This window comes from Balaenoptera musculus, chromosome 20 (genome assembly GCF_009873245.2).
Source record: "Balaenoptera musculus isolate JJ_BM4_2016_0621 chromosome 20, mBalMus1.pri.v3, whole genome shotgun sequence".
In the NCBI taxonomy this organism is placed as follows: domain Eukaryota; kingdom Metazoa; phylum Chordata; class Mammalia; order Artiodactyla; family Balaenopteridae; genus Balaenoptera; species Balaenoptera musculus.
This window is the reverse complement of record NC_045804.1, coordinates 13,283,335-13,304,915: the sequence shown is the minus strand read 5'-3', so window position 1 is coordinate 13,304,915 and position 21,581 is coordinate 13,283,335. Positions and strand designations below refer to the sequence as shown.

Sequence of the window (21,581 nt, the reverse complement as noted above, 5' to 3'; positions counted from 1 at the left end):
CACAGTTTCCAAGCACTTAGAATATATTCTACATTGAAAAAAGAATTTTGTCTGAAGAATTTTGTAACCAGTGTATACATTGTAGAGAGTGAGATACTTTCAGATACATTGTCTGCCCCCCCTTTTTTTGTGTGTGATTGGTTCACATGTGAAGTTACTTTTGGTTGTCCTCCACGTGTAAGTTCAAAGACCTCGAAATCTAGGGATATATAAGGAATTTGGAAAAAATGTAGACAGTGTCAGTTAATCTTAATTAAAACACATTGGCTTGTGCCTTTATAAAGTTCTAGGTTACAGCTTTTCTTGCTAACCTTGTATTAAGTGCACTTGATACTCTGCTCCCAGCACTGGAGCACCTGTGCCCCCTACGGCATCACAGGTTTGCACCGAGACCAGGGGTTCAGAACAGTCCTGTTGCACCAGAACAAAATCAGCTTTAGAAGGGTTGTTACTGTAGTGCTGGGTTTTTTAAAAGTCATGACCCTCAAAAATCTTGATTTGCAGTTGCTGGTTGGTGGTTTTGTTGATTATATCACATTGTTTGGAAAGAATGAAATGAATGCTAAGTATATGTTTGTCCTTGGTCATTACTTCTTTAAGGCCATTTATAAGAAAGCCATTTAATTATGAGGGTGGCAGCTTCCATAAATTGTGCCGCTGCATATTCTCTGCAGAACTTCTGAGATGTTACATGTCAGGCGTCACCGGTGTAGAATTTCTCCACCCACTTATTGAGCATTTTGGAGCAAGGATCTGCTCTGGGACAGGAGTTGGGTGGGGTCAGGGAAGCCGCTGTGTTTGGTCTGGGCCCCTCCCTGGGGGTTCACCTGCGCACGGGCGGAGGTGAGAAGCTCTGCATTCTCAGGAATATGGAGGTGTTGAGGATGAAGGTGGGAAGGAGGCGGGGAGCACCTTGCAGAGGTACAGGGCACCCCAGAGCTTTTCCAGCACACGTGGGCGTGTCCTTCCCCGTGGCCTCAGGACAGTCCGATGACAGGACTTCCCTACGTCCCCGATGTGAGTCTCCAGGGGGCTCGGGAGGGGTCCTCAGTGACCTGGCCTGGCTCGGAGTCGGCGACAGGCTCATGCCTACCACGCCCTGTGGGAGTGCAAGGCGGGAAGCAGGAGCTGTGGACCCGTTTCTGCCTTCAGGTGGCGCCAGGGCCGTCACCTCATCTCCGCTCAGCACAGCCTCTTCCTGCCCTGTGAGTGCAGCTGCTGCGGCCTCTGTCCACTGAGCGGCACTGAATTGGTCAGGCTGAGCGTGTGCCCTGGGAGTGGCACAGGCGCTGCAGAGAGGGCACAGCTGTTTGAGGGGCCGGTGAGGGGCTCATGCTGGCACGAGGTTGGGAGGCCGGTGGGTCTGCTGTCAGCATCTAAAGCCCGGCGGACGCTGTGCCACTTCCAGCTCCGTCCTCACCGCACCTTGGAGCGAGCACCGTCCGTGTGCCCAGCGGAGGCCGGGAGAAGTGGGGCGCAGATGGGGACCTTGCTCAGTCGCTCAGGACGGAACCTGGTGCTGGGCCCTGTGGTCCAACTCTGCCACACAGCACAAGAGACTGGCTGGGGAGGCCCCTGGCCCGCGGTGCCCAGGGGTGGGTTTGCAGGTGGCGGGGGCGGTGGGGGGGCCTCTGCGTCCACAGTTGGCCCTGACGGAGCCTGGGGGGTGGGACGTGCTGCAGGCCAGGTACGGGTCTCTGGGAATGCTTGATATTTGGAAGGTGGGCGTGAGGCAGGAGGAGGAGAGAGTGACTGGGGGGCTGCGGGGAGGCTGCAAGGGCCCTGCTGAAGACGGACCCGGCCCAGAGTAACGTGCTGGAGCAGGATGCCCGGGAGATATGAGCCGATGAGGGCAGCTCCTGTCCTGCCGTCTGGAGAAGTCTCTCAGGTTAAAAATCACAGCGACAGAGCTCGTGTTCCTTCACATCTGCCCCACGTTGATGTGACCGCCACACGTGAAAAACACACGTCTGTGCATTTAGGTTTTGTGGAGCGTGGCGTCCACACACCCCAGCCACATCTGATAGGTACCGTTCCAGACGAGTAAGCACAGGTGAGCCTCTCAGGAGCTAGAAGGTGTTTGAATGGCCCTATTTCCTAGTGGCAACTGTTGTCCAGGTAAGTAGAAGTTGATCGATAAGTAAAGTCATTTTTTAGAAAAGATTTTTGATGACAAGAAGCATTTGGGAGTATGAAATAAGGAAAATAGTTAATCTAACTTAAAATATTAAAACATTGCTTCCATTCCTAAATGTATCCACTTAAAGTATTTTAAGGATTGGGTCCATAAGACAATTAGGAGTTCTTAATGAAATCTAATTTTAATTTATATTTTACATTTTAGTAATCTTTATGCATAAATATAAATTAGGAACTAATTTCATAAGTATAGCTAATTGATAAAATTATAGCCTTACATTTATCTTTCCCCCCCCCCTTTTTTTTTTCATCTTCAGACCATGGTTCTGAAAGCCCTGCTTAGAGGAACCCTCTAGCAACACCATGAGGATGGTGGGTGGGGAGGATGGGCTGCCTTCCTCTTAGAATTTGTGTTGCCAGGTCCCGGGTTCATTTTATAACTTCCCTACTTGAGTTTGCTGTGTGGGTCTGCGGTAACAGTTCTCATTTCCATTAAGAACTGAGATTAGTGAAGTTTACAAAATTGAGTTTCTGAATAAGATCTTGCGAATGGGTGCTGATCCCAGCAACGTCCAAGCCAAGCCGCCCCGGAATGGCACACCTCCTAACATGGCCACACTCTTGTCCCTTCCCTGCCCCGCTGGTTTCCTCTGTTGTCTTTTCTATTTTACTGACTTTTGCTTTTTGTTACTTTGTTCCTTCTGCATTGCATGTAATTGGTTTTCATCTCCCGGCTTGTGTTTTGCCTCGAACCTCTTTCCTCCTGGTTTCCTCTTTCCTACCTTTTGGTTTTGTTTTGTTTTATGATTCCATTTTATCTGTGCTATTGCTTTATCAGCTATCCCTCTTTGTTTCATTATTTTTCAGTGGTTGGCCTAGGGTCTGCAATGTGCATCTTACCCCTCACACGCTACTTTAAATTAATGGCATTTTTATTAATAAATAAATGGCACTTAAATGGCACCATCTCACATGGAGCATAAGAAGATTACAAAATTACATCCTGTCACACAGTTTATGCTGTAAACTCCACAGTGTTTGCTTTTATTTTTACCAAAGTCAATTATCTTTTTTTTTTTTTTTTTTTAACGCACACCGTGAGAGCTGTGAGTTTTGGGGTTTTTTTGTTTGTTTGTTTGTTTAATTAATTTATTTATTTATTTTTGGCTGTGTTGGGTCTTCGTTTCTGTGCGAGGGCTTTCTCTAGTCGCGGCGAGTGGGGGCCACTCTTCATCGCGGTGCGCAGGCCTCTCACTGTCGCGGCCTCTCTTGTTGCGGAGCACAGGCTCCAGACGCGCAGCCTCAGTAATTGTGGCTCACGGGCCTAGTTGCTCCGCGGCATGTGGGATCTTCCCAGACCAGGGCTCGAACCCGTGTCCCCTGCATTGGCAGGCAGATTCTCAACCACTGCGCCACCAGGGAAGCCCAGTCAATTATCTTATAAAGAGGTTGCACATGGGAAAATGTCTTCTGCTTTTACACATCTGTTTACCATCATTGCCACTTGCCATTCCTTGGTATAGATCAGGTTGTTTCCTTCTCCCCGGAGAGCTTCCTTCATCTTTTTTTGTAATTTAAGTCTTCTTGGGATGAATAATTTTGGCTTTTGTTTTTCTGAAAAAGTATTTCTTTTGCTTTAATTTTTGAAAACTATAGTACTTGGCTAATGAATTCTAGGTTGAAGTCATTCTTTCTTTAAAGACGTCTCTCCCTTGTCTGGTTTCCATTGCTTCTGCGGAGAAGTCTGCTGTCATCCTTATGTCTGGTTCTCTGTGTGTAATTGGTGTTTTTCTCTGACTCCTTTTAAGATCTTCTGTTTAATACTGTTTTTCAGCAATTTGATTATGATGTACAAGCATGAGTTGTTTTTTTTTTTAAAGGTTGGCTCTGCTGGGGCTTTGTTGAAGTTCTGGGATCTGTGGTTTTATAGCCTACATCAAATTTTGAAAATTTTTGACCATTATTTCTTCAAGAATTTTTTCAGTCTCCCACTCTTTGGGTTCATTCAGCCTGTGTCTATTGAGCACCGACTGTGTACAAGGTACCGTGCTGGCCTGGTGTCCACAGTGGTCTGGCGTGAGGGCAGGGCAGACAGCACAGGAGAGGAGCTTGGCATCCCACTGCAGGTGCCTCTTTTGATGGTTTGCCTTTGTCTGCCCTGTGGTCCAGGCCAGCATTCTTTTAAAAAATGTTAAGGCAAACAAAATATCCTCACTTTTGTTCTTTGTAGACCAGCACTCACGGTGTTCAAAGCCTCAAAGAACAGCCAGCCCCCGAAGCTCCAGCTTCATTTCTTGTCCACCTAATCCTCCTTCTCCATGTGAGACCCCACCCAGCGTGGTTCAGCCTTCATCAGAGGCAGAGAATGGAAGAGGAGGCTTGGGGAGGGGGCTCAGGCACTCACCGTGGAAATTGCACAAGTCAGCTCATGTCCCAGAAAGACCACGTCTGCCGCCCCTCACGGTCTGGCTGGAAGTGTGGCTTTCGGCGCGGGCTGGACTGGGTGGCACTCTGCTGGTCTGCCGCCCCCAGCAGCTGTTCATGACGCAGCAGTCATGGGGCCAGGGCCTGGGTGTCTGTATAGAAGTTAAGCCTCTTCATCTTCATGTTTGGGAATACTTTTGAAACAGGATTTCTACCTCACAGCTTTGATCCACATTTTTGTTTTTTGACTCAAAATCTTTCCTGTTCAGCAATCGAATGCAAGACAGTGTCAACAAGGCTAGAAAACAGATGGAATAGACAGTTTAAAAAAAATACACTTCGGTCAGATCAGGTGTGGTACCTCGCAACTGGGCAAGGTGATCATTCAAGGGCTGTTCTGATTTACAGCTGAATTTAGTATGTGTTTTTAGGAGAAATATATGAAAAGGTCACACATAGAATTCAGCAGTATGTAAAAAGAATACAGACCTATGGCCAAGTGTGTTTTATCCCAATCAGGAAATGGATGAAAGACATGAAAGACGCTTCCCTGGAAGCTCAGGCAGATGAGAAATTAGCCCCTGGAAGGAGATTCAGCCTTTTGAGCCATCGGGGGTGCATGTTACAACCACGACAAGGTACCACACACACCTGTCGGAAAAGCCAGAATAAAACACACGGCAAGGATGCAGGGAAACTGGTCACACACGCTGCCGTGGGGATGGAAGTGGTGCAGTCTCTTTAAAAATTAAACATGAAACTACCATACGACCCACAGTCACACTCCTAGGTGTTTATCCCAGAGAAACGAAGACTTAACATTCACACAAAAACCCCTGTGTGAGTGTTTGCAGCAGACTAATAGTAATAGCTTCAAACTGGAAACAGCCCAGGTGTCCTGTAGAGGGTTAAGCTGTGGAGTATTTTTCAGCCAAAAAAGGAGCAAATCTCCAGGGAATCACCGAGTGAAACAAGCCAATCTTGAAAGGCAATCACACACACAGTGTGATCGCATTTATGCAATGTTCTTGTCCTCACCCCCCACCTCCCCACCCAAGACTGGAGAAATGTGCTCCTCAGGGTGGGGGCCCCAGTCAGGGGGGGAGGAGTGCTACAGCACTGCAGTAGCAGGTTCACGGCTGTGAGCTGGGTGGGGGAGTGGGGGGGAGGCGCAGCTATAAAGGCACCATGAGGGGTCCCTGTGGCCATGGAAACGCCCAGGGTCCCTGAGCCCAGTGGAGGCCACGTGTTGGCTTTTCAAGATGTTACCATTAGAGGAAACCGTGTAAAGGCTACATGGGATCTCTGTGTATTATTTCTTAACACAACTTGTGAATCTACCATTTCTCAAAAAAAAAAAAAAAGCTTAATTAAAAGAAAACACAACAGGGCTTCCCTGGTGGCGCAGTGGTTGAGAATCTGCCTGCCGATGCAGGGGACATGGGTTCGAGCCCTGGTCTGGGAGGATCCCACATGCCGCGGAGCAACTGGGCCCGTGAGCCACAACTACTGAGCCTGCGCGTCTGGAGCCTGTGCTCCGCAACAAGAGAGGCTGCGATAGTGAGAGGCCCGTGCACTGCGATGAAGAGTGGTCCCCACTTGCCGCAACTAGAGAAAGCCCTCACACAGAAGCGGAGACCCAACACAGCCAAAAATAAAAATAAATTAATTAATTAAAAAAAAATTAAAAAAAAAAAAAAAGAAAACACAACAAACAAGGACCTACTGTATAGCACAGGGAACTCTACTCAATATTCTGTAATAACCTATATGGGAAAAGAATCTAAAAAAGAATGGATACATGTATATGTATAACTGAATCACTAAAAACAAAACAAACAAAAAACAACCATACAACACAATTCAAGCAAAGCAAGCAAAAACCTTCTCAAAACTCTTCAGTAGCATAACTGCATTAATATAAATTAATCATCATGTGTACGTGCTGTGTATATTAGAGCAAGATTTAAGAAACTCAAATATCGTGGGGTGACTTTTGATAGTTTCTCAGTAAGGAGACTCGGGCAGTGATGTAGGTTTGCTGACCACTCTGACCTTCCTCACGGTGTTCCTCGGCGGTCAGGGAGGTGGAGAAGGCACAGCCAGGGGATTGGAGGTTAGTGTCGTTTCCCCGAGGCCAGCCAGCCTGTGAGAGCCTTACAGGACCCTCACCAAGGGGCAGGCTCTCTGCTGCCACGGGCACCCCGGCTGCCCTCCCCCAGCCAGAAAGGAGGAGAAAGACCCCCTCCTGCTGCTGCGAGGAGTCCCTCCCTCAGAAACCAGCCCGTTCCCTGCCTCTGAGCCCTGGGGCTGCTGGTGTCTGAGCATCAGGACCCCTGATATCTGCGGCAGGAACCAGCCTCTCTCCAAACCTGCCTCACCGACCAAAGGGCCGGACCTTTTACCTCTGAGCAGTCTTAGAGATGTGTAAACGCGCTGCAAGCAGATACCCCAGCAGAACGTGCAGGGGGGCTTCCCTAGGTGCTGGGCACTGTCGGACAGCAGGACAGGGCTGCCGGGGGTCAGCGTGCAGAGCTGGGTATGCGGAGAGGGGATCGTGTCCACGGCCAGGAGGAGGCAGGCCCGGGTTCCAGGACCAAGGGCGGAAGGAGGTGGTGATGCAGGGTACGGAAGAGGATTTAGAGGACAGCTAGCGCAGATTCTTCCTGGGATGGGGTGTGCTCGTCTGGTGGCGTCGTGGGACGGGGGGCCGCTGTGGCAGCCTAGACAGAGGGAGGCGGCCAGGGGAGTGAGCTCTTAGGGCTGCGACTCTTGTTTATTTAGAGGCTGGAAGGAGAAAGTTATTGAGAAACGGGGCTGTTCCAGCGGCTGCAGTGGATTTCTTTTAAGTCTCGTTTGTTATTGTTTCACAGATTATCGGTTGCCAGGTGAGGAGGGAGCCCCCCAACTCCACCGAGCGATACACGCGGTGGATCAACCAGCTGGCGCCCGACCAGCTGCTCACCCAGGTACGCCTGCCGTCTGCGGTTGGCCCCGGCCTCCCCGAGAGGGACTTTTCATGCTCTTAGCACCTGTGTCTGCCTGCCTCCTGGGTGCCAGGCACAGTCCGGTAGGCGCTCCCTGGAGAAGGGGGACGGCGTTTCAGAGGAGCCGGAGCCAGAGGGCAGGTGTGGAGGGCCCGGCTGGAGGCCTGGGAGCAGGGCACCTACAGGCCAGCCGCGTAGGCTGAGGTGGACGGATTCAGAGGGCAGGAGGCGGGGGCTCGGGCAGCGCCGAGCTGCTGCAGGGGTGAGGTGTCCAGGAAAGGCCTGAGTGTCTGGCGGGGCGAGGCCATCCCCGAGCAGGGCAGCCGGAGGGGGGCCGGGTCTGGGGGATGAGCTGAGATGCACCGTCTGGGTGGAGCTGGTCAGCAGACATCAGGAGCCCTCGGAGCTAGAAGAGGGCATGGGCTGAAATCAGACTAGAAGCCGCCACGAGCGGGGCCCTGGCCTGGAGGAGGAGGCCAGGAAGAGGTTCTCGGTCTCAGCTGTGGGGTCCCGAAATCCACAGGACTTCGGGCGGGTCCACGACCGTGTGCTGATGACGTGTTGAGTGAGGACAAGAACCAAAGATTCTCTGTTCATCCACCTTTGAAAACAAGCCGCTGCCTCAGCGTGCCAGCAGCCACTTAATGCTCCGTAGCAAGTCACCCCAAAACAGAGACTTAAAACAGCCCCGGCTCTTGGGGGTGGGCCCAGGCCTGTTCCATTTGCCTCCTGGCCCAGCCCGGGCTGCCCCGCCGAGGGCAGATGCTCCAGACTCTTCCTCCTGCTGGACGAGCTGCTCCTGGGACTCACCCCCCGCCTCCCCACCCAAGACCGGAGAAATGTGCTCCTCAGGGCGGGGGCCCCAGTCAAGGGGGGAGGAGTGGGGAGCAGCCCTCCAAAGCCCAACCAGGAAGTAGCTCTAGAAGGCCTGGAAACATTCTCCCCCCAGTGAGGTGCTGGGGTCTGTCCCATGTTGCGATTTCCTGTGATCCTGCCATATAATGAAGTGCTTTCTTCTAAACTCTGAATTTTGAAAACTGAAATCTTGGTACAATGGAATGATTTATAATGATAATCAGCTTCTGAAATTAGAGCTGCTTGTGATTATGGCATCAGGTGTTCTGTTCACTGAACTCAAAGTGACGCGGCAGAAACCCTGAGAGTTTCCTCTTGTGGGGCTGTTTCACATGCTTCTTTGGATAATCCAAGATTATTTACCCTTTCCTCTTCAGTGTTGGGTTTGCCAGTTGCTTCTGTTATCAAAATGACTTCACCAGCTTTTAAGTTCTATGCCGTTCGTGCTGGTCCACACACACAAAAAGCACTTTTGCATTTGGATTTACTTTTCCCATTTTGAGATGAATATTCCAGTAATGGCCTAATAGCTACAGGTGGTGCACTAATAACAGGTAATAATAATAGGTGCACTAGTAACAAGTGAGGGCAGCGAGGGCACTGGGGAGGCTCAGTCACTGCTGCTCCCCCAGCCGTGAAGAAAGGAGAAGGGCCGGTGTATGTGGCCCACGTGGCCTCCTCGGAGCTGGCAGGGTCTCTGGTGTTGGTGGCGGGAGCTCACGGGTTGATGCTGACGGTCACGCGGGATGGTTGCGGCTCTGTCCCGTCTGCACCAAGCAGCCCTGGATCACCGACGGCCACTGAGCGTCTGGTTGCTGCAGAGCTGTCGGGAGGGCATCCTTCCACGCGGAGGGGTATGTGAGGTGGTGGAGCTGTGAGTCCACAACAGCTTCAGGTCTCTGAGCAGAAGGGAGTCTTCTCTCCAGGTTGTGAAGGTACCTGAAGGACAAACCTTCGACCTTAGCATCCCGAGTTGGGAAGAGGGCTGAGGGTTCTGGGTACACAAGCTCTGCGTACCCCTTGCATCTCAGTTGGCATTTGGATACGAGTTTGCAAACCATCATTGGCGCATGGAGAATAAGCACTGGGTCTGTGACTCCTGTTGCCATCCCTCTCCTGGTCCTTCCCTCCATGGAGCAGGTCCAAGCCGCGGGTCACGGTTCTGGGATGTACCACCTGTTTACAGATGCCCTCCCAGGACGTGCACTGATGGTTTCAGAACAAAGAATCACAGCCGCCTCAATGAAGAGCTAGTAAGAGCTTTCATATCCTAACTGGGAAATTAAAATATCCCATTGAGTGTGAATACCCTGGCCTGCGGTCAGCCCTGGGTCCCCCTCAGATGCTCAGCTCTGCACCTGCAAGGGGGGCTCTGGAAACGCTCACCTCAGTCCCGAGTATTAGAGGGTCTGTGAGTAAGTGTAGAGGTAGCTGCGTGAGAGAAACTGCTGGGTTGGCTTCTGCCATGTGCTGGATTTTCTGGGAGAACGTGAGTCACGCAGAAACTGTGTGACTGAACACTGACGGTATAATCTACATGCAGCACATTCTCAGCCAGAAATACAAGTTCTGAGCCGAGGGCAAACTTAACTGTTTACTGTTAAGCATCATAGAAATAATTAAGGTAGGGTCTTCCTAAACAGTGTTTTTCTTTAGCAAGTTACGGGAAATTAAAGTATAAAGTTTCTCAAAATAAAGTGAAAGAAGATCTCTCTTATTTAAGCCATTTCTCAACTGTTACAGTCACAGAAATCACCAGCACTCTGCGGGGTCTTTGTTCATAGTCTAAACTGAGTCACGTTTGTGAGGTGGAGAGCAGCGTAATTTGGTTTGATATTTGTGTGTCTACTTGAATGTCTGATTAGATACCCACCATGCACAAAGTTGAATCAGAGTACTGTAAAATTAACACTCTGCTAATTCCAAATAAATCAAGGGGTGGCAACTTGTCTGGACAAATGGCCTGGAGCCTGTGCCGGCCTGAAAATGCACCTGTTTTAGGCAGTGCCCACTTTACACCTTCAGTGAGGGGCTGTTCCCAAGGGACCTGCATCTCTTGGATGGGGATGGGGGGCAAGGGGAGGCAGGGCCAGACCCCACCCCCGCCTCAGAGGCTGCCCCTGGGGGGGTCCTGGCAGCTCCAAGGAGGGGTTGGGGGCCCTGGCAGCTTGCATGGGTAGCTGGGTCCTTACGGAGGCCAATGAGCCCAGCCCTGGCTGCCTGGAGTACGTGCTCAGGTTCACAGCGGAAGGAAGACAGCAGGAGTGGGTGAGGCGCCCCCTTTAGCCCAGCCCCACCTGGGCCTTGTCCTCCACGCCTGCTCCCAGCTGCCCTTGCACCTCTCTCCAGGATCCGTGCTTCCTTGGTGTCTTAGCCTGCTCGGGCTGCCATAACAAATACAACAGACAGCTATTCCTCGCAGTCTGGGGGTTGGAAGTTCGAGATCAAGGTGCCAGCAGGTGGTTCCTCCTGAGGCCTCTCTATTGGGCGAGTAGACGGTCGTCTCCTCCCCGAGTCCTCACAGGGCCTTTCCTCTATGAGCTCGCTCACTCCCGGTGACTCGTGGATCAGGGCTCCACCCTTATGACCTCATTTAACCTTAATTACCTCTTTAAAGGCTTCATCTCCAAATGCAGTCGCATGGGGGATTAGGGCTGCAGTGGGCTTTGGGGGGGACATAATTTGGTCCATAGCATTTGGACACCCTCTTTGGCTCCTCCACAGCCCCTGGTGGTCCCGCCTGGGCTGTGCCCCCTGCCCCTGGGCCCACAGGACGCAGTGGTATGTGGACAGGGCTGCAGCGAAGAGAACAGCCCCCCTTCCTGTACAGCCTCTCCTTCGTGGCCCCGTGCGTTCCACAGGGAGGGTGTCACCCAGCTTTCATCTGCCTGCAGCGTCTGAACAGCTTGGCATGAACGTAAATGGGAAAAATTTACAACCCACCTGCCAGCACTAATGCACAAACTCTCACTTTATCCAGTATCCAAGGACTCTAGACAAGCAAAATTTCTAGATAATTAAAGTTTACCTCTGTAAGTACAGACTCTTTACCTAAACCAGCACTCCCCAGACTTGTTTGATCATAAAATAGCTCAAAAACTTGAAAACAATGCAGATCCCTCATCTACTCCCTTGGAGCTTCTGATTTAGTGGCTCTGGAAGTGTGCATTTTTAACACGTGCCTGAATATTTTTGATGAAACTCTTTGAGAATGTCATTCCTGCCTCTAATCTGGAGGCCAGGCTCCTAGTGCCTGCACAGAGAAACTGCTTCCCCACCGGATCATAGAGTCATTTTACAAAGCCTAACCAATTAAAAATTTTGTATTTTGAAATAACTCCAGACTCACATAGAAGTTGCAAAAATAGTAGAGTTCCTGTGTGCCCTTCACCCAGCTCCCCATTCGTAACATACCCACAGCACGATGTTCAAACCAGAAGACGCACACTGGTGCAACCCTGCTCGGGGCTCACACGTTCTTGTTGGGGAGGGGTGGGGGGTTTATGGGATTTCATCACGCGTCCGCACCAGCACAGGCGGCACAGCCCCTGCCACAGTCAGGGTACGGGGCTCTCCCGCACCCCAGAGAAACTGCGTCCTAGTCACACTTCCTCCTGCCCCTGCCCCTGGCAACAACCTCTCTGTCCCCTTCGCTGGAGTTTTGTCATTTGAGGCAGTTATATCAGTGGAACCATGCCTTTTTCATTCCGCATTGTGCCTTTGAGATGATAGTTTGTTCCTCCTGTTGCTGAGAGAGTCCAGTTGCAGGGACGTGCCCGTCATTGTGGGGCTGTGACCAGTAGGGCCGCCGAGACCCTGACGGACAGGCTTCACTTCCTGGGATGAGCACCGGGGTTGAGACTGTGCATCGGTGTTCAAGTTGAAGTCCATGCAAGGCTCCCGGAGTGGCCGCACCATTTCCCCCCTCGGCACTTGGTGGTGTCAGATCTTTCATGCCAGTCGTTCCGTGGTGTCTCATCACTGCTCTGCCTTGCATTTTCCTAACGGCAGTTTTTTATGTGCTTATTCACCATCCACTAAGCGTCTGTTCTGATCTTTTGCCCATTTTCTTATTGGATTGTTTGTTTTCTTGCTATTGAGTTTGAGTTTCCTTTTGGACAGAAGTCCCTTGTTAGGTGCGTTTGCAAGTCTTTTCTCCTTATCTGTGGCTTTTCTTTCATCTACTTAACAAGAGTCTTTCACAGAGCCAAAGTTTTTAATTTTGGTGAAGTCCAACTCATCTATTTTTTAAATAGATTGTACTTTGGGTATCAATGTCTAAGGATGCTTTATGTAACTATAGGTCACACAGATTTTCTCCTAAAGTTTTATAGTTTTACGTTTTACATTTAGAGCTATGATTCATTTTAAGTTGATTTTTGCATAAGGAGTGAGGTTTGGATCAAGGCTCTTTTTTTTTCTTCTTCTTCTTTTGCTTACAAATGTCCAAGTGTTTCCACACCATTTTTGCTGAGAATACTACCTTCCTTTATTGCTTTTGGCCTTTGTCAAAAATCAGCCGGCCGTGCTCGTGCGGGTGTGTTTCTGGGCCATTCTGTTGCATTGATCTGTGCGTCACTCCGTGGCTACACTCTCCTGGTCACTGTGGCTGTGGAGGAGGTTTGAAATCAGTTAGTGTGGTTCCTCCAACTTCATTCTTCTTTTTCAAAATGATTTTTGCTATTCTAGTTCCTTCGCCTTTTCAAATACTGAGCGGTTCTTCAGTTCTGAGCAGACACGGACTGGGTGTCCTAAGAGACTCAGTTCTGACTCCACCTGCCTGGAGACGGCATCAGATCCCACAGATTAAGGGCTCAGTCCTGCAAGACTGCCTCACTTCAGCCCAGTCACAAGTCCAGGTCGTCACCTGTGCTTTCACCTGACTGGCTATAAATCAGGGTTCCCACAACCCCCTCCTCTGTCAATTAATTTGCTTGAGCCATTCACAGGACTCAGAGAAACATTCACTTATGTTTACAGTTTACTGTTGTGGATATGATGAAGAATACAGGTGAACAGGTGCATAGAGTGGGGTCCAGAAGTGTCCTGAGAACAAGAGCTTCTGTCCCCAAAGAACATGAAGATCCACCCACATTTCATGAATGGTGGCCTCTGAGGCGGGAGGACCTTGCCTGTGTCACCCCCATCACCCCTACCTGACCACCGTGACTTTCTGGGACAGTGTTCCTCCTTCATTCTGTTGCCCAACCTGAGGCAGGTTCTGCTCGGGTCTAGCTCTAACCTGGATTCACACTGAGAAGGGGCCCCTGAGAAACCGGTGCCCAGCTCTTGCCGATTTGACACAGCACAGTCCAGCATAGTGAGATTTCTTTTTACGTGGAGGAGAGTAAATTAGCTAAGAATAATTCGGAAAAATTTGCTAGAACCAAAGATGTGGGCTGCCAGATGAAAAGGGCCCTTGGGTATCTTGCCCAGGGTACGAGAGAAGACCCTGCCCAGGATTTAAAGCCCTTGGGCAGTTCAGAGAGAAGAACAGCAGGAACAAATGTGGTCTTGGATTTCTCAACAATTGCAGTGGAATCTGTAAGACACTGGGGCACAAGTTTCAAAATTCTCACAGAAATGGTTTTGAATGTTGAATTCTATGCCTAACGAAATTGTCAATCGTGTGAAAATATAACAAGGACTTTTTCATATAAGGATTCAAAATATTTGTCTCTTACAAAAGCTTTCTCAGAAATTTACTGGAAGACATTCCATAAAATTAAGAAGCAAATTGAAGAGGAGGAAGATATGAGATCTAGGAAGCAGGTCTCCAACCTGGGAGGGAGGCCAGAAGCAGCCCAGGAGGGAGTGGGGAGGTAGAATAAGTGCTTTGCACACAAGCAGCACAGGCCTCCTTTTTCTTAAATTATAGAAACACTCAATTAGGCAGCAAGGAAAACAACGGAGAGGCCTTTGTGTACAATGGGATGTGACAAGGGTGACCACACTCAGCCAGCTCCTAGTGCTTGAATGAAGCCGCAACAGCAGAGGAGCAGAAAGGCACCAAGAAGAACAGAGATATAGAAGCTCACATAGCTGAGACAGAGGAAGTTCTGGGCAGATAACCGCTCAAAATGAGAAGACAGAGAAGTGCAGCAGCGGGAAATACCAGACGCTCATGTTTTTATTCTAATCCAGTACCTGTGACCTTCCGACGGCCCTGACTTCCTGACTGCATGCTTCATCCCCTTGTCTCCGTCTCCCGAGGCCACTGGGCTCGCCCTGGGTACCGAGAGGGTCATGTCCAGCCCAGCTGAAGGACACTCGTGTGTGTGTTTGATGTTCTAGTTGTTCACGGAGGGGACCAAGCCACCCTTTACTCTGGTCACCCCTCCCCTAACAAGAGTACCCCCTGACCATCTCCTCTGTACTTGCCATTCCACATACATTTTCTTTAAAAAATAGAAAAAGGAAAACTTTTTTAAAAGTTGAAACATTTCAGGGCTCCAGAAATGCAGAGAATACGCCTCCCCCTTTGCTGCAGTGTGTGCCCTTGGATGACCCCCTCGCTGCTCGGTCTCGTGCGCAACCCGGCCCCTCGTCCCTTCCTGGACAGTGTACCCAAGACCCCCGCTTCAGGTGCTGCTGCTCGAGCCCGTGAAGGTCCCCGCTGTGAGGGCTGGGTCCGGAGGCTGCGCGATGCTCCTCCGGTCTCACGTGAGACCCCAGGGACCTCAGGGCAGCTGCAGCCTCTCCACTGCTGAACGTTCCTCAGCTTATACCCTGAGGCAGTCACCCCCACAGCCAGCAGCTCCACTCTGGGACATCAGTCTTGGTCAGCCGCACCACCTCCCTGCTTCCTGACCCGCCCGCGGCCTCCCCAAAGCGGGCTGACAGAAGTGCCGACCTTGGTGATCTGCGTGGGGAGCCACACGATCCTTCTCTGTTGACAAGGACCCAGGAGAGGCAGGAGAGTTTGATAGGATGCTCTTGAGTGGCTGAGAGCCAGGGCAGGGAGGCGGGTGTCCCCCACCCACCCCTGGGGGCAACAGGGCAGAGGCTCACCCTGTGGGGTCGGAGCCACAGGGGGGCAGGGGCCAGCTGGCCCAGGAGGCTCTCATGAGGTCCAGGGCTCAGGCCACACTGCAGGTCAACAGCGGCCCTGGTAAAAAAGCGCCGGTGTCCTGCTCCCCGGGTCCCTGCTGGAGTGGGCGCCCCCCTCCCACCCCGCCTCAGGTTGCTGCCCCGGAGGCCCTGGCCTCTGTCTCCCCTCCAGCCAGCGCTCAGTTTCACTGTTGGTGAAATGCAGGGGTTTAGCAGCTACACCCAGACTCCAGGGCCAACCATCTGTGTGACCCACGCATTTGAAGATATTTAGCAAAACTATACCTTCGGCCAGTTGAGAAGGCAGGGCGTGAGGTGGAATCACAGGGGTTCTTTCCTGCCCGTGGGACTGGGCCTCCCACGTGCCCCTGACCGCAATCTTGTGTCTACTCTGTCGTAGCTGCTTTGAAAGACCTTTCCTGTCATCCAAGTGGAGTCTCTACAGCCAGGCGGTTAGAACCCACCTGGGTCTACCAGACAATTACATTTCACGTATTCATTCGGCTCGGTGTGTCTTTCCCTTAAAAATTTGTCCTTCACAGCTCAATGGTTTTTACCTAATTCTAATCAGTTAACATGCATAAAATTTTAAAAGTACATATTTTTAAGTGGATTAACCTGTACTGTTTTTCTTCACTTTCTCATTTAAAAGGAGTATCTGCATTATAGAGCCATGGTACACTAGCAACTTTTAGTTGAAAAAGTGGTTACTTACCAACTTTCTCCAAAAAGTACTATTGAGTAAAGAAACTTTGTATTGATGTCTGTGTCTTTATTAAATCCAGAAGCCATAGGTTTTGGATTTCATATCAAAGTTTCTTTTTGTTGCTATGTGGGTGTTAAAATGTCAGAATCCTGGAAAATTTGTTATCTGTCTAAAGATAGTCTTGCAACAAATTAGAATTTAGAAATGAGGATAATAAACCACAGGAATCTGGAAATGAGTCATACAAACTTTGCTCTTTTTCTCTGAGAAGAATTCATATCACTTCCTGGTAAGATATAGCTAATGAGGTCTATAAATTTCATTAAATTGTTCATTTTCTTTCTTTAACTCAAGGGCTTCTCCTTTCTAAATAAAAAACTGAGCCCATTTTAAGTCCATTATCCTTACTTTTGTGTTTTTAAAGCACCAAAAGCATTAAAAAGTATCCATCCGAATCCATATGTTTTCACGTGCCTTTCTTGAGAACCAAGGTGCACTCTCTTCAGGACAGAGTATGGCCAGTAGCTTATGGAATGTTTCAGTTTCTCCTGTATACTCCCCAAGGCACACTGGAAGATTTTTAACTTGTATGAGCTCCGTAGAATTTATTTTTGCAAAGTGCACTTTCTGTTGGTGGCAAAATAAGGGGAGAGCCCAAAAGCCAACTCCCAGGTCCCGGAACAGCAGCATGGCCCCTGAGCCTTGCCTGGGAGCCCCTTCTTTTCAACAAAGTTCTAAGAAACTAGATTATCTGATTATTCACTTGGTGACATATCAGAACCAGAAGAGGGAGTGACACTTCAAGAGTGAGAGGAGACAAAAATTGATGAAAAGGAATCATTAGCAACTGCAAGCTTGGTGATCCTGGGGAGGTCTCCTCAGCCCACCTGCACTCTCACCTGTGTGCACGCCTCCCCTCACCTGTGTGCACTCCTCGCCCTCACCTATTTGTGTTCCTTATCTGTCCTAATGAACTAACAGGCCATTCTGTTTCTCTTCAGCTGGAACCGGCCCCCACCCAAACCCATGACCTCTGTTCACAGCAGGACACCAGTAGTGGCCTCGTGACCTGAAGCATTGTGTCACCTTGCCCACCAACCAGGGTCCTTCTGCCCCTTCAGAACTTGCCTTTTCTCACCCAAACATGAGCCAGGGGAGCTCACCTCGGTCCTCTGGGAACCAGGGCCACAGCCGCTGCCTCACCACAGACAGGTGGCCTTCGTGCATCTTGGGGAGCTGTTTGGCTCCACTGTGAAGAGGTTTGATCCTCTGGTTGGTTGTACATCTGCAGTGTCTGGGAACAGATGTCTGACTCATAATTGGATATCAGAGTAGAGATGCTGTTCGGCCCTGATGTCCAGCTGCCGCCCTCACTTCAGGTGCCGCAGGAGTTCGGGGGCATCAGGTGTCTGCATTCTGCGTGAGCGTCATCACAGGCGGTCCGAGAAAAATCACTGGGATGTGTCCTGATGCTGCACATAGGACCTGTCATCCCAAATAGGTCCTGTGCTGCAGAGGGTACTGGCCTGATCTGTTCACATAACAGCTTCTGACCATTTTAGAAAAACTCTTCTTTTACATACTCACCCCTCCTCAAGTAAAAAGAGCTCTTTCCTGAAGACACGCTTTATGGTCCAGAGGGAGGGATGCAATTCCCGCAGAAATACAAAGTACTAGTGAGGTGAAGACAGTATTTGTAAAAAATATCACTGAAAACCAACTAAATGACTTCCCATATGCTGGAAACAAAGGCCACTTGCTGGGACTCCTGGACAGAGGGTGGTGGGAGGGCTGGGCCCCTCCTTGTGGGTAAGGAGGGCAGAGAGGGGCCAGCCAGCTGGGCTGGGCTGGTCCCAGGACCAGACTTGGGGGGGTGGGGGAGCTGGGACACCAGCGGGGCGGAGCCAGCTGCGGCCCTTCCTTGGAGGGACAGAGGGATGGGGTGGGAGGTGGGACCTGCTCCCTGTGCCTTCAGCCTTCCAGAGGCAGCCCAGGACGCAGCTCCATCCACATCCTGCCATTGTGCAGCCTCGCCGGGCGTTTCTGGGGAAAAGGAGCTCCCAGAGCAGTTTGCTGGCGAGGTGCGTTTGTGTTCCCAGGTGCTGTGTGGTCAGCTGCAAGGTTTGACGCTGCTGTCCATGGGCCAGCTCTTCCCACCCCCGTGGCCGCGGGCAGCTTCCCTCCTTGCGGCCTGAGCGCCCTCTGCTGGGGCCTGCACACCCTCACTGTGCTGTCATCTGAATAAGACTAAATGACCTGTAACTTACCTAAACATATGATAATACAGAAAAAAGCAATGAAAGCATTTTACACCTCTTGGATCTATTTATTTAGGTTCCAGGAATTCTGACTTCTGGGGGACTGTTTCTGCAACTCTCTGTACTGCATTTAATCACAGATCTTACAGTTGGAGGAGAGGTGAAGGGGAGATACTAGCCTATTCCAGGTTTAAGTAATCAAAGAAGCAATTTTTGTTTAAATTAAAGTCAATGCTCCACTGCTTACCACTTAAACCAGGGGTTGGCAGACTGGCTGGAGGGCCAAATCTCTTCTGCTGCCTGTTTTTGTAAATAAAGTTTTATTGGCACACAGCCATGCCCATTTGTTAACGTCGTGTTGTCTGGGGCTGCTTTTGCACTGCAGTAGCAGAGCTGAGTACCTGTGACACAGACCCTAAAATGTTAGCATCTGGACCTTTACAGAAAAAGTTTGCCGACTCCAAGTGAGGCAGTGGTGCGGCTAATTTGCCAGCACCAGACTGTAATGTCCTTAGTAGGTGTGTTCTCTGGGCCAGGAAGTGGTCTGCGGTCACTATGGGATCATTCTGTCTTTCCCAGAAAGCTCTCAGGGAGATGGTATTATCCACACCGTTTTCCTTGCGGGGAGATTGAGGGCTGGCGGCGAAGGGCATTGCTGGGCCTGAAGGCGTTTGCTCTTCCCATTTGCTTATTTTCACCACCTTGGCATTTATCTCTTGCATTCATCTTGAACGTCTTAGACATGTGCCGTTTTTGCGTGGCTCTCTCTCTCTCTCTTTCACAAGAAAGAAGATGCAGCAGATTAGATCAGGGTTTAGTTCTGTTTCTTCTCATCCTCAGAGCCTCTCACGCAGATCATAGCCGGGGTCAGCAGCTCAGGTGGGCCAGGGTGTGTGTGTCCAACAGGTCCTCAGGGGCCTTACCTTGAGGACGAGAGGGAGGGAGGGTCAGATGCAGTCCCAGCCCCACACAGGGTCTCTCCTGGAGGCCTGCTGTCTGGTCACTGGCATTTGGAATCACTGAACACCTGTGCAGTGATCTGTGACTTGCATGCAAGTTGTATGGCAGAGGTAGATGGAAATATTTCCTAAGAAAACCCTTTTCTTTGAAATTTAAAAAGTGTATAAGTTCCTCCCACCCCTCAACTTGCCACACACACACCGTTTAAAGAAACACAAGAGTTTACTCAGCAGACGTGTTTCTCTTTCTTCATGTGCTTTAGCTTAAATTGTTCATGTGGCTGGCCCAGCCCATGTGAGGTGAGCAGGAAGCAGATAAATGCCATCCGGCCTCTGGTTCTGATGCTACAGTAACTGTAGCTGATACAATTGAACTTCAGTCGTGGAAAGGACAGTCCTGGGGAAAAGAAAGATCACAGCTCATGTCTGAGTCATTTAACTGATTAAAGGGGATAACCTGGAGCAAGCCAGCCCCCACCGGGACGTACGAAGGTGCTGGAGGGAGCCAGGCCCACCGTGGTACCTGCTAGAATGTGCTGGCGAAAGTCCCGGTCCCATGAATCTGTGATTCATTCTTATCCTGGCCTCCTCGCTAAGAAGGAAGCTGTCTTAGGTGTCAGCTGTGTGTTGAGTGGCCATTTCCCATGTGCAATTTACTGGAGGTAAAGAATGAGCATAGGGACTTCCCTGGTGGCTCAGTGGTTAAGAATCCTCCTGCCAATGCAGGGGACATGGCTTCGATCCCTGGTCCAGGAAGATCTCACATGCTGTGGAGCCACTAAGCCCATGTGCTACAACTACTGAGCCCATGTTCTGCAACTGCTGAGCCCATGTGCTGCAACTACTGAAGCCCGTGCACCTAGAGCCTGTGCTCTGCAACAAGAGAAGCCACCGCAATGAGAAGCCCGCACACCGCAACAAAGAGTAGCCCCCGCTCGCCACAACTAGAGAAAGCCTGCACACAGCAAGACCCAATGCAGCCAAAAAAATAAATAAAAATTTATTTTAAAAAAAAATGGATGAACGTAAACTGCTCGTTGGAGTCAGATGTAGTCTGGTCTGGAGAAGCACGCAGGCAGGGACCCTTGAAGCAAACGGGGACATTCTCATCATAATTTGTTTGCTGTAGTTCATCTGGCGGCCCCAATCCAGTGGAAGCCAACGTCCTGTATTCTCGGGTGTGTCTGGGCGTTCATGTGAGTATTAAGGCAAAGGTAGGATGCAGCCCCTCAGCCATAGGCAGCAGGAGGCTGCTGGTGTCTTAAGTCATGGGTGACTGTTGGAAGCAGGAACAAAGGAAAGCTTGAAAGAAACCATCATGATGAGCCAACTTCTCTTTGGATTTTGAAAATAATTGCATTGTTCTGAAGGGGCCAAAAGAAGTGACCACCGAACTTGTACTTTCTTTGCTCTTTCTTGTTCCGTTTTTATTCTTTTGTTCCCGTTATCCTTTCAGATAATGCAGGGTTGTGGCAGTGCCTGGTGTGTGTCACAATTTCATTCCTCTTCGTGGCTGAATAATATTCCATCATGTGTATGTACTGTTTATACCTCATTTTGTTTGTCCCTTCACATTTTGATGGCCACTGGGTCATTTCCACCTTTTGGCTATTGTGGCTAGTGCTGCTGTGAATATTGCCCTACATTGTCTGTTTGAGTTCCTGCCTCTGATTCTTTGGGGTATATACCCAGGAATGGAATTGCAGGATCATTTTATGTTTAACGTTTTGAGGAATGGCAGCTACACTGTTTTACATTCCTACCAGCAATGTAAGAGGATTCTAATTTCTCTACATCCTTGTCAATACTTACTGTTTTCTAGTTTTGCTTTTGGTTTTGTTTGTTTATTTTTGATAGTAGCCATTCTCACAGGTGTGAGGTGGTATTTCATGGTTTTGATTGGCACTTCCCTAATGATTAGTGATGTTGAGCATCTTTTTGTGTGCTTATTGGCCATTTGTATATCTTCTTTGGGAAAATGTGTATTCAAGTCCAAGTGTGCGGGGTCCAGAGTGATCACTTCCCTTCTCCTATCCCTGATGTGCAAAACCCCATGTATTTCTTTTTTTCAATAACTAACTTCTGGGGGATCGTTCATTATATTTTATACTACTTGAATCAAATATGTATTTCTTTAAAAGAAAAAATGTTTAATGATTTAGAGTAAATATTTTAAAGAAAACAATCATGAATGTGTCTTCTG

General features: G+C 49.8%; 1 protein-coding gene across 12 annotated transcripts in view; it reads left to right on the top strand.

Moving 5' to 3' along the window:
- The window catches only part of B3GNTL1 (UDP-GlcNAc:betaGal beta-1,3-N-acetylglucosaminyltransferase like 1), a 112,367-nt gene that overhangs the window by 48,004 nt on the left and 42,782 nt on the right, over positions 1-21,581 (top strand). For all 12 annotated transcript variants that reach the window (XR_005017701.1, XR_005017700.1, XM_036835799.1 and 9 more), the window contains one exon: positions 7,437-7,532. Coding sequence is in view for 10 of the 12 variants with exons in the window: in XM_036835799.1 (XP_036691694.1) it covers positions 7,437-7,532 (96 nt within the window). In the remaining 2 variants the exon portion in view is untranslated. The remainder of the gene's footprint in view (positions 1-7,436; positions 7,533-21,581) is intronic.